Here is a 13,142-nt window from a genome sequence, read left to right on the forward strand (position 1 = left end):
ATCAATCTCTGCCCCTAACAGCAGCCACAAGAGCATCGGGGAAGGACCGGGCATCCACGAGGCATTTCACTCCTTCCCGTCATGAAGCGTCTGCTGAGAGGGGCTGGATTAAGGTCCCTGGACTGTGGAGAGAAAAAAAAGGTGGCTGGGGGAGGGAGTCAGTTTGCAGGAACAGAGACCAGGCTTGGGGGCCCCGTCACAAGGAAGAAAGATAAATAAGCCGGGCGCGGTGACTCTTGCCTGTAATCCTAGCACTTTGCAAGGCTGAGGTAGGCAATCACTTGAGCCCAGGAGTTCGAGACCAGTCTGGGCAATATGGCAAAAAAAAAAAAAAAAAAAAAAACAAAACCCATCTCTACAAAAACTGCAAAAATTAGCTGGGCATGGTGGTGCACACCTGTAGTCCCAGCTACTTGGGAGGCTGAAGTGGAAGAGTCACTTGAGCCTAGGAGGTCGAGGCTGCAGTGAGCTATGATTGCACCACTTAACTCCAGCCTGGATGACAGAGTGAGACCTTGTCTCAAAAAAAAACACAAAACAAAAAGCCAGGTGCAGTGGCTCACACCTGTAATCCCAGCACTTTGGGAGGCCGAGGTAGGTAGATTGCCTGAGGTGAGAAGTTCGAAACCAGCCTGGCCAACATAGTGAAACCCTGTCTCTACTAAAAATACAAAAAATTAGCCAGGAATGGTGGTGAGCACCTGTAATCCCAGCTACTTGCAAGGCTGAGGCAGGAGAATTGCTTGAACCCAGGAGGCGGAGATTGCAGTGAGCCGAGATCATGTCATTGCACTCTAGTCTGGGCAACAAGAGCGAAACTCCGTTTCAAAAAAAAATAATAAATAATAGGTTTCCAGAGACCTATTAAACAATAGACATTGTTTTCTTTCTTCTTTTTTTTTTTTTTGAAGCAGAGTCTCGCTCTGTGCCCAGGTTGGAGTGCAGTGGCGCCATCTCGGCTCACTGTAATCTCTGCCTCCCAGGTTCAATTGATTCTCCTGCCTCAGCCTCCCAAGTAGTAGCTGGGATTACAGGTGCCCGCCACCACGCCCGGCTAATTTTTTATATTTTCAGTAGAGATGGGGTTTCACCATGTTAGCCAGGATGATATCGATCTCCCGACCTCGTGATCTGCCTGTCTCAGCCTCCCAAAGTGCTGGGATTACAGGCATGAGTCACCACACCCGGTCAACAGACGTTGTTTTCTTTGATACCTAAGGCAGTCCCCCTGAGCTGGGTCCCACACGGACCTCTCTGTTCCTCACCAACTGCCTGGTTTAATCCCTGTGCAGAAGAGGGTTCGCCTCTGCCAAAGAAAGATCTGCACCTTGCCCAGCTCCTGGGAGGTCCCCTATAAGACCTTGCAATGTCCTGCCTAAGACTGTCATGGTCAGACCAGGCGGGGTGGCTCACACCTGTAATCCCAGCACTTTGGGAGGATGAGGTGGGTGGATCACTTGAGTCCAGGAGTTCAAGACCAGCCTGGCCAACAGAGTAAAACCCCATCTTACTAAAAACACAGAAATTAGGTGTGGTGGCACGTGCCTGTGATCCCAGCTACTGGGGAGGCTGAGGCAGGGGAATTGCTTGAACCCAGGAGGCAGAGGTTTCAGAGATCACACCACTGTACTCTAGCCTGGGCAACAGAGTGAGACTCCGTCTGGGGAAAAAAAAAGAACAGCCAGGGTTGGTGGCTCACGCCTGTAATCTCAGCACTTTGGGAGGCTGAGGTGGGTGAATCACTTGAGGTCAGGAGTTACAAAAATTAGCCAGGCATGGGCGCCTGTAATCCCAGCTACTCAGGAGGCTGAGGCAGGAGACCGCTTGAACCTGGGAGGTGGAGGTTTCAGTGAGCAGAGATAGCATCACTGTACTCCAGTCTGGGCGACAGAGCGAGACTCAATCTCAAAAAAAGAATTCAAAGCTCACATGGTGGCACCCCACCCCCACACTTAGCAACAGTCCACAATGTATTCAGCTTATACAGCTTTGGAATTCTGCAATTCCATTTTTCTTTTCCATTATTTTAAAGGGATTTGCTTTGTTTCAGACCTGCACATAAGGCAAGATACCATTTGTATTTCTTTACTGCACTACTTCAAATTGGCACGTCCCAATTCATACTGAACATGACCTCATTCTGCTCTGGTAAGGAATTCTAGGAAATGGAACTTGAGCTTAATGCACTTGAAACTAGTTTTCTGGCACAAGGCCCGCTGGGAGCTGGCACTCGGGTCCACCTTGTGCTGGATGGGACACTCTGTTCTAGATCGGCATGGAGTGGGAACTGGAGCTGAAGTCTAGAGGGGAGTAGAAAGTATGGCCGTGCGCAGTGGCTCATGCCTGGAATCCCAGCATTTTGGGGGGCCAAGGCAGGTGGATCACCTGAGGTCAGGAGTTCAAAACCAGCCTGGCCAATACGGCGAAACTCCATCTCTACTAAAAATACAAAAATTAGCGAGGCATGGTGGCACGTGCCTGTAATCCCAGCTACTCAGGAGGCTGAGACAGGAGAATCCCTTAAATACGGGAGGCGGAGGTTGCAGTGAGCCGAAAATGCGCCACTGCACTCCAGCGCGGGTGACAGAGCGAGTACTCCATCTCAAAAAATAAATCAACAGCCAAGCGCGGTGGCTCCCGCCTGTAGTCCCAGCACTTTAGGAGATGGAGGAGGGTGGATCACCCTCACACCTCTAACCCATCATCACCATCTCAGCTGTCACCCTGCACACCTCTAACACATCATCACCATCTCAGCTGTCACCCTACACACCTCTGACTCCATCTCAGTTGTCATCCTTCATCACCCAGGTCTAACTTCATCCTGTTTGCTCTGGGGACACACGAGATGTCCCCCCCATCTCCTAGGCTCTCCACCCTGGGTCAAGGAGTCAGAGGATGGGGCTAGGAGAAGATCCAAAAGGTGGTTCCCTGTCTAGTGGGTCCCTCCCTCTCACCTCTGCCTTCAGGGCGCATTAGCCCTGGGCCAAGGCGGCTTTGATGGCGGCCACCAGCTTCAGAAACTTGCTTTCCGTGTCCACGTAGCCATCGCCTTTCTAGGGAGGGGAGGAAGAAAGAAGGGATGAGCTGCAACCCACACTAGCGCCAAAACGAGGCAGGACAGACAGACAGACATACCTTCTTAGAGTGAATCAACTTCCCAGCTACCGTTACTTCAAAGAACCCGGTGGCCTGGGGAGTTCCCTCGCCGGACTGAGGAAGGGAGACAGGATGTTGGAGGGGCTGAGATGTCCTCTTGGGGAGACCCTCCCCTTCCCAGGGGGTTACCTAACACCCCCCACCCCCGATGCCATCCAGGCCTAAGGGACCAACGCAGTGCCCATGCTCAAGTCCTGCCCCCTCCCAAGACTCACAATGTCCAGGCGGCCGGGGAACTCATCTTCTAACTTCTTCTTGAGCTGAAGATACTGAAAATGGGGTGGGAGGTCACCGCAGGGGTCGTACCAGTTAGCCTCCCTCCTGATAGGCACTCTCCCCGTCCCCAGCTTCCGAGAATCCCTCCCCCCCCCCCCCCGCCCCCCGCCCCGCAGCCCCAGCTTCCGGGAATCCCTCCCCACCCAGCCCACCCTGCTTACCTTGGACTTGTAGCCTCAAGCGCCACTGGTAGGAGAGTCCAAGAAGGCGGGGCCCAGGGGAGAGAGGGAGAAGTGGGGGATCCGGAAGAGGAGGGGAGAGACAGGCAGTGTGGCGGGGAGAGAGCAAGGTGGGGCCAGGAAGAAATAGAGAGGAACACAGATGACCAAGCAGAGGAGGTGACAGGTGGCAGCAGGACGCACAGACACACACAGAAAACCAACACCACTCAAGAGACGGACAGGGGGAGGGGAAGAAGGGAAGATAGAGGAGACAGGGACGCCACAAGGATGGGACAGAGGAAAAACCAGGAGAACTGAATTAGGAGAACAGCGCAAATGACGTCCCCACCCACTCCCTGTGCCCACAGCCCCCACCCACAGCCCTCAGAGCACTCCAAGGAAAACCCTGCAGCTACTGGATTCTTACACCACGCCCGGCTAATTTTTGTGTTTTCGCCCTGCTGCCCAGGCTGTTCTCAAACTCCTGACCTCAGGGGATCAGCCCGCTTCCGCCTCCCAAAGTGCTGAGATTATAGGCATGAGCCACCGTGCACGGCCCAGAGGCTTCAGGATTCTGAACACCTTCCCAGTCCCCAGGATGAAATACAGGCTCACCCGACCCCCACAGCAGGCTATTTTGGGACTGGAATCTGCCGCACAGGCCTGGTAGGCGTCTCAAAATGTCACTCTTGCCTCTGCTTTGTCGAGCAGGCAGAGACATTCGAAAGCTGCTAGCAGATCTGGGTTCCAGTTACCCCTGTCACCTGCAGTCCAGACTTGAAGTTACTGACCTGACCCCACCCCCAGCCTCAGTTTCCTTGCCTGTAAGACAGAACTAAAATTCCCTTTTCTTTTTTTTTTTTTTTTTGAGACAGAGTCTCGCTCGGCCGCCAAGGCTGGAGTGCAGTGTTGCGATCTCAGCTCATGGCAACCTCCGCCTCCCAGGCTCCTGCGATCCTCCTAACTCAGCCTCCGGAGTAGCTGGGACTACAGGTGCATGCCACCACGCCCGGCTAACTTTCTAAGTTTTTGTAGAGATGGGGATCTCCCTGTATTGCCCAGGCTGGCCTCGAACTCTTGGGCTCAAGCGATCCACCCGCCTCGGACTCCCCTGCCCAAAGTGTCTGGATTACAGGCGTGATCAACGGTACCTGGCCTAAAATTCCCCTCTCTTAAGGGATTTGTGGGAGGATAAATTCATTGAACATGTGTTTATTAAATATCTAACTGAATGCCAGCATAGTATTTGGTGCTGGGGAGTGGGGAGAATGTAAAGTAATTTATATCCTATCCTATTACATCCTTCCTGAGACTTGGAGAAATTAAACGGGTTCGGTGCTGATGCGCAGCCTCCCTCTCGCCACAGACAGGAAAACTCAGGGCAGAAACGGAGAGGGTTTCGTGGCCAAGGGAAATCATTGGGCAGAGGCCCACAATTCAAGTGCATTCGAAACACGGGCTGAGACGTTCTCGAACCTTCTGGGCTCTCACCGTCCCCACGCCGTGACTGTTCTGGATACTGGGGGAGGGGAAGACTTAGGGTGGAGGAGCCTGAGGTCCCTTTACAAAGCTGACCGCCAGCCCCTTCCCCCAGCGCAGCCTCGGAGTCGGAAGCTGGAAATTGACACACAGCCGTCTCAGCCCCCACCTTTTAGAACGCGGGATGCCCAGCGTGTCACAAGCCGAAGAGGCGGCCCGGGGACCACCGCCCTCTGCTTTTCGCCCCTCCGCACGCCCACGCCACCCACACAGGAATCGCTTTTCCCGTAGAGGGGTCCCCACGGGTCCTCGCCCCGATGCCCCCAGACCCCGGCTCCGAGCGTGCGGTGGATCGGGTCCCAGAGCGGGTCGGGAACGGGGGCGCCGCTGGCCGCTGCGCTTACCAATAAACGACTCGAACGGCGACCGCCATGGCTCGGGGCTGCCACATCCGCCGGGGAGCAGAAGCCCGAACCACACCGACCTCCCGCCTGGACGCGCGACGTCTGCGCGAGTGCGGCAGGAACCTGCTCAGTTAGGGATGGTGCCGCCGCTTCCCCTGGCGCCAACCAATGCCGGGGAGGGGCGGGGGGCGGAGAGGCGCCAAGGCGGGGGACTAGGGACCTGCGGCCCGCCAGCCCGAGGACCCCACACGTCTCCTTCCCGTCCCCCTGTTGAGCTGGAGAGAGTCTCGACAGGGGCAGTCCCCGGGGGACGCCCTCCGCGCGTCCCCTCCCAGGTCCCCCCCCCCGGCCGGAATGGAACGGCCCGCGCGGGTGCTGTTTCAGGGGCCGCGGCTCCCAGCTGGACCTGGAATCAGCCTCAAGGGTGGTCCTTTCAAAAAGCGCGTGGGCTGCGGGGCGGCGCGGTGGGGACGGAGGCGGGGCGCGACTCTCGGGTCCCTCATCTCTCGGAGAGGGCGAGAGGGACGAGTTGGGGAGGATTCGGGATACACCAGGTGACAGAGGAGGGAGGGGGTTGGAGGGAAGGTTTTCTGGGAGCGGTCCAGGGCCCACAGCTGCCTTATAAAGACCTGCAGCTGCAAGGCGCCGTGGCTCACGCCTGTAACCCCAGAGCTTTGGGAGGCAGAGGCGGGAGGATCGCTTGAGCCCAGGAGTTCAAGACCAGCCTGGGCAACATGTCCAGACTGCGTCTCTACAGAATAATAATAATCATACATTAGTAGCTGGGCGCGGTAGCTCACACCTGTAATCCCAGCACTTTGGGGAGGCCGAGGTGGGCGGATCATTTGAGGTCTGGAGTTCGAGACCAGCCTGGTCAACATGGAAACCCCATCTCTACTAAAAATACAAAGAATTAGCTGGGTGTGGCGGCAGGCGACTGTAGTCTCAGCTCCTTGGGGGTCTCAGGCAGGAGTATCACTTGAACCCGGGAGGCAGAGGTTGTAGTGAGCCGAGACCCCACCACTACACTTCAGCCTAGGCAACAGAGGAGACTGTCTCAAAAAAAAGAAGAAAGAAAATTAGCTGGGCGTGGTGGCGGGTGCCTGTCATCCCAGCTCCTCCGGAGGCTTGAATCACGAACCAGGGAGGCAGAGGTTGCAGTGAGCCAAGATCTCGCCATTGCCCTTCTGTCTGGGCAAAAAAAGTGAAACTCCGTCTCAAAAAAACAAAAAAGAGAGAAAGGAAAAGGCTGCAGCTGGAGCCTGGCACAGCCTGGTCATTCATTACACAGCAATGGTCACTTCCCACGAACCCTCTCCGGGCAGGGGCATCATCATAGAAAGTGCTAGAAACAAGGCCGCTGACAGTGAGAGTGCAGATGCTATCTCTGAGCCTGTTCCCCATTTGGGAGATGAGTGTAATTGCCTACAGGGAATGTTCACTCACTTAACAAATAGGTACTTTGTAACCACCTGCAGTCCCAGTTTCCGGGGATGGATGTAGCAATGAAGAAATAGAAGCCCCTTCCCTCATGGGAGTGATTTGGCAAGTGGAAATAAAAAGTAGGAAGCAACATGAAAATAGCACTTCCGTTAGGGGTTGTGAGCAGTAAGTTTGTACAGGTAGGAAGAACTAGAGCTGTGTCAGGCACGCGGGAATAGCTCAATAAAGGTTAACTCGGCCGGGCTCAGTGGCTCACACCTGTAATCCAGCACTTGGGGAGGCCGAGGCAGGCTGATTACCTGAGGTCAGGAGTTCGAGACTAGCCTGGCCAACATGGTGAAACCCTGTCTCTACTAAAAATATAAAAGTTAGGCTGGGTGCGGTGGCTCACGCCTGTAATCCCAGCACTTTGGGAGGTCAAGGTGGGTGTGTCACAAGGTCAGGAGATGGAGACCATCCTGGCCAACATGGTGAAACCCTGTCTCTACTAAATACAAAAAAAAAAAAAAAAAAGCCGTGCGTGGTGGTGCGAGCCTGTAGTCCCAGCTACCTGGAAGGATGAGCAGAAGAATCACTTGAACCTGAGAGGCAGAAATTACAGTGAGCCGAGATCGAGCCATTGCACTCTAGTCTAAGCAACAAGGCCAGGCTCCATCTCAAGAAAAAAAGAAAAATTAGTGGGGCGTGGTAGTGGGCACCTGTAATCCCAGCTACTTGGGAGACTGAGGCAGGAGAATAGCCTGAACTCGAGAGGCAGAGGTTGCAGTGAGCCGAGATTGCACCACTGCACTCCAGCCTAGTGACAGAGTGAGACTGTGTCTGACAAAAAAAAAAAAAAGAAAAAAGAAGGTCTTCTCTAAGGCCCTGGGCTCCTCCAGCACTGGCCAAGCCACTGTGGCTGTCACAGGTCCAGTGCCCTCACTAATGTCCTCAGCACACTCTGTAAGTGTCCAGGCTCAGTGCAAAAGCTCAGAGGACCTTTTGTTGAGCAGGCTCAAGGCTGAGAACTTGCCAGGGGCCTCAAGAGAAAAGGGACATCACTGCTTCTGCCACCGAGAACAAAGGGGCTTCTGTTGCCCGGAAATGGGTGGTGATGCTGGAGGAATTAGTAATGAATCCTGGGCTAGGAGGCCACCTCTCTCTTTCTCTTTCTCTTTCTCTTTCTCTTTCTCTCTCTCTCTCTCTCTCGCTCTCGCTCTCACTCTCGATCTTGCTCACTCTCTCGCTCTCTCACCCCCTCCTTTTCTCTCTCCCTCTCTCTCCCTCACACACACACATACGACAAATGGTAACACAGTGATCACCCTCACCCATTTACATGATTGCACATCCAGACAAACCCAACCCAGCCAGAAACACAACACATCAAACACGCCTTTATCCAGCCACAGAGCAACACAAAAGCACGTCTCGCTCTCAATACACCACAGCCCTGGCCCGGCGTGGTGGCTCACACCTGTAATCCAAGCACTTTGGGAGGCCAAGGCAGGCGGATCACTTGAGGTCAGGAGTTTGAGACCAGCCTGACCAACACAGTGAAACCCTGTCTCTACTGAAAATACAAAAATTAGCTGGGTGTGGTGGCGTGTGCCTGTAGTCCAGCTAATCAGGAAGCTGAGGCAAGAGAATTGCTTGAACCCGGGAGGCAGAGGTTGCAGTGAGCTGAAATCACACCGTTTCACTCCAGCCTAGTCAAGAGAGCGAGACTCCATCTCTTTTTTTTTTTTTTTTTTTTTTTTTTTAAGACTCTGTCTCAAAAAAATATTTGAGTGGTAGTGGGCGCCTGTAATCCCAGCTACTTGGGAGACTGAGGCAGAAGATCTCAGCTTACTGCAACCTCCGCCTCCAGGTTCAAGTGATTCTCCTGCCTCAGCCTCCTGAGTAGCTAGGACTACAGGCACCCGCTCACACCTGTAATCCCAGTACTTTGGGAGGCTGAGGCTGGTGGATCACCTGAGGTCCAGAGTTCAAGACCAGCCTGATCAACATGGAGAAAACCTGTCTCTACTAAAATACAAAATTAGTCAGGCATGGTGGTCCATGCCTGTAATCTCAAAAAAAAACAAAAAACAAAAACAAAAAAAACCCGAGGCACTCAGTGTCTATTAGACTTCACTGGACAGAAATGTGGCACTTAAATTGCCACCTTTTCTTTTTTTCTTTCTTTTTTTTTTTTTTTTTGCTGGGAAACTGCCCTGTGTGACCCCATCCACACCTTGGGATTATTTTTCCATAATGATCCATTGTGTGTCCATCCCATGTCACCACAATAAATCAACCATATGCCAATTCCTTTGGGTCCTGGTGACTCTCCCAACTTGAGTGTGGTTTGGGGACCCTGACACAACTGGTCACCCTGGTCAGACCCAGATGGAGAGGGAAGGACAGGGAAGAAAAAAATAATAAACCACTCTACACTCTTTCATTGTGTTTGGGCTTGAGGCAGAAAGGCTGGCAGGAATATCACTTTAGGGAATAAAAATTCTACTACACAGGCCGGGTGTGGTGCCTCAGGTCTGTAATCCCAGCACTTTGGGAGGCCAAGGAAGGCAGATCAGCTGAGCTCAGGAGTTCCAGACAAGCCTGGCCGACCTGGTGAAACCCGTCTCTGCTAAAAATACAAAAATTAGCCTGGCCTGATGGCAGGCACCTGTAGTCTCAGCTATTGGGGAGGCTGAGGCAGGAGAAACACCTGAAGCCGAGAGTTGAATCACACCATTGCACTCCAGGCCGGGTGACCAGAGCGAGACTCTGTCTCAAAAAAAAAGAAAAGCTTACTGTTGAGTCATTTATATTAATGAGTAACATTTCGAACGTTATTCATTTTCACAAAAAAAGTCTATAAAACCACATGGCAGTTATCTGAATGTTCACAAACATTTAAAACAATTAAATCATGTAAAAACCGTATGTGAAACAGGAAAAACTCAGTCATTTGCTAGCACCAACCAAGAAAATTCTTATCTTACCCTCCCTGCGATAATTCTTATCTCTCTCTGGGCCAGCACTTAGAATTCCGGCATGCTGGGAGGGAGGGGTTGTCTGTTTAATTTCCTGCTCAGATAAGCCTTTGTACAACCTTTAAGGGAAAAAGCATATTTCAGATTTATAATTTTTTTTTTAAGTAGGGCTTATAGCCTCTTCTTCCACTGGGTGCAGAATTTTCCAAAGACCCACTGAGTTCCCGTCAGGCCTCTTCTGTTTGCCAGGAACATAGTGTGTCATAATACAAGTGCGTATGGTATGAAGCAGGAATCTGGTATAATTTATTCTGGTGAATACGGTACTCAAAAGAGCCATCCCAAGTATTTGTGTGCTGGCTACACAGAGGTATACGGTATCTGTAGGTGTCTAGGAGCATTCCCTGGTGAAAGTGACACGGGTATTTCCTCAAATGGCACCTTCTCAGTGAGGCCTTTTTTGGTTTTTAAATTTTTTTTACATAAATCCTAAATGTACAGGTGAGTAAATGTTTCATATGATACCATTTAACCACCCCAGACCAAGATGGGGATTATTTCCAGCTCCCCAAGTTTTCTCATGCATCCTCCCAGTCAGCTGATTCCATCATGAGGGTCACCACTAGCCTGACTCATCTCAGCGTAGATCAGTTTGGCCTGTTCTCAAACTTCATATAAACATATCATATACTGTGTACTCTTTACGTCTGGATTCTTTCCCTTCACATCATGTCTGTGGTTGGATGGATGGATGGATGGATGGATGGATGGATCCATGAACAGACAAGTGGATGAGTGCATGAATAATTGGATGGATGAGGGAGTGGATGGATGGATGGACTGCCAAGACCAGCTCAGCCGCAGAGACCCCAAACCAGGCAGCACTGAAGGAGTTAAGAAACAGACACAGAGATAGAAAGGTGGGCGATCAGAGTGGGACATCTGGGGTCTCACAGCATTCCCAGCTGAGAGCCCAGAGCAGACTCTGACCCACGTATTTATTCTTTACCTTCCAGTGATAAATTTAATAAGTGGATGCTCTGTGATCTTTCATTGGTTAAAGGTAAACTAACCAGGCTGCTAGTGTATGTTCACTACAGGTTAAAATAAACTAGAAATTGCTTTTTTTTTTTTTAAGATGGGGTTTCGCCATGTTGGTCAGGACGGTCTTGATCTCCTGACCTCAGGTGATCCGCCCGCCTTAGCCTCCAAAGTGCTTGGATTACAGGTGTGAGCTACCATGCCAGCTGAAAGCGCTCTTTACAAGGGAAGAAAGGAAAGAGTCACATATCCTGTGTTCAAAGAACTAATTCATCTGCTGTGAGATTTACTCATATTGGTTACTGTTTTATAACGTCTTAAGCAGTTTTCTGCTTTGGGGGGTTGACTAGGTTTTCCTTGTCTTCCAAGAAGGAAGACCTCTGATATGGCATCCTGTCCCTCACACCCACCTTCTTTCCCCTCTCTCCTGCTTTCCCTAGTCCCTCCTGCTGTTCAATGCTCCCTGGACACCAGCAGCAACTGCTCCTGCCTGATGGTTCACATCTGGCTGGAGCTGCAGCTAGTGGGCAGGGAGACATGGTGCTGCTCCTGGCAGCCATGCTGCAGAGACATGGTGCTGCTCCTGGCAGCCATGCTGCAGCTCCATGCCCAATGGGGAAATACCTACACAGGCAGCTGGGACCTCAAGCCAGAGGCAAAAAGCAGCTGCCATGATCAACTGCAAGGCGGTGGCAGCCCTAAGTAGAGACCTGCTGGAAGTCAGGACGTCCAGGCACCCGAGCATCTCTGTCCAGCTGGGGCTTGGGATGGCCTGGATTCTAGTCTAGTCGTGGTAGTGCCTTCCACCCTCCTCAATATCTGTATCTCAATTTGGGAGAAGAGTGGGGGTAATCACTGCTGTTTTTTGTTTTTTGGAGATGGAGTCTCTGTCACTCAGGCTGGAGTGCAGTGGCTCAATCTTGGCTCACTGCAATCTCTGCACCCCGGGTTCAAGCGATTCTTCTGCCTCAGCCTCCCAAGTAGCTGGGATTACAGGCATCTGACACTGTGCCTGGCTAATTTTTGTATTTTTAGTAGAGATGGGGTTTCACCACCTTGGCTGGCTGGTCTTGAACTCAGCTCGTGATCCACCCGCCTCAGCCTCCCAAAGTGCTGGGATTACAGGCATGAGCCACCATAGCTAGCCATCACTCCGCTTTTTTTGTTTTTTTGTTTTTTTGAGACAGTGTCTCACTCTGTTGCCAGGCTGGAGTGCAGTGGCGCAATCTCGGCTCACTGCAAACTCCGCCTCCCGGGTTCAAGTAATTCTCCTGCCTCAGCCTCCCAAGTAGCTGGGATTACAGGCACGCACCACCACGCCCATCACTCCATTTTTTAAATGCCATTCATTTGTTGAAGAAAGCAAGTTGACTGGGTTTCCTACTGTCTGGGTTTGACTGTTTTTGCTCTGTGGTGTCATCTAACATGCTACTCTCTCTCTGGTATATTCCGTAAACTGGGAGTTAAATTTAGACTCTGCTGGCTAGGCACCATGGCTCACACTTGTAATCCCAGCATTTTAGGAAGCCGAAGCGGGCAGATCACTTGAGGCCAAGAGTTTGAGACCAGCCTGGCCAACAGGGGGAAACCCCATCTCTACTAAGAATACAAAAATTAGCCGGGTCTGGTAGCAGGTGCCTGTAATCCCAGCTACTCAGGAGGCTGAGACACTAGAATTGCTTGAGCCTGGGAGGTGGAGGTTTCAGTGAGCCAAGATCACGCCACTGCACTCCAGCCCGGGCAACAGAGCAAGACTCTGTCTCATAAATAAATAAATACATTAATTAATTAAAAATAAAATAAATCTAGGCTGGGCACGGTGGCTCACACCTGTAATCCCAGCACTTTCAGAGGCCGAGGTGGGTGGATCACCTGAGGTCAGGAGTTTGAGACCAGCCTGACCAACATGGTGAAACTCTGTCTCTACTAAAAATACAAAAATCAGCAGGGCGTGGTGGCGCATGGAGGCTAAGGCAAGAGAATTGCTTGAACCCAGAAAGCGGAGGCGGCAGTGAGCCAAGATCATGCCACTGCACTCCAGCCTGGGCAACAGACTGAGACTTCACTGCAATCAATCAATCAATCAATCTAGACTCCAGATTCTAGAGGCTTGGCGAGATGCAAGTTCAACTGATCAGCTGAACTCCTTTGTAGGATGAGTGATGCTGTGTCCTTCCCAGGCCATCACCTCCAAGAGGTACCTAACTTCTGGCCATCTC

The 13,142-nt window shown here is 51.9% G+C and overlaps 1 protein-coding gene across 1 annotated transcript; it reads right to left on the minus strand.

The window, feature by feature from the left end:
• SELENOW (selenoprotein W) lies at positions 1-5,591 on the minus strand. Its single transcript, XM_064381111.1, has 6 exons — positions 5,480-5,591; positions 3,597-3,621; positions 3,375-3,428; positions 3,139-3,213; positions 2,958-3,056; positions 1-122 (listed from the first exon to the last, which is right to left on the minus strand). The coding sequence occupies exons 1-5, from the start codon at positions 5,524-5,526 to the stop codon at positions 2,976-2,978; spliced, it is 282 nt and encodes a 93-aa protein (XP_064237181.1). The 5' UTR covers positions 5,527-5,591; the 3' UTR covers positions 1-122; positions 2,958-2,975.
• Between the last annotated feature and the right edge of the window lie 7,551 nt (positions 5,592-13,142).

This window comes from Aotus nancymaae, unplaced genomic scaffold (assembly GCF_030222135.1).
Source record: "Aotus nancymaae isolate 86718 unplaced genomic scaffold, 86718_ANA_hifiasm-v0.15.2.pri h1tg000028l, whole genome shotgun sequence".
Lineage (NCBI taxonomy): Eukaryota > Metazoa > Chordata > Mammalia > Primates > Aotidae > Aotus > Aotus nancymaae.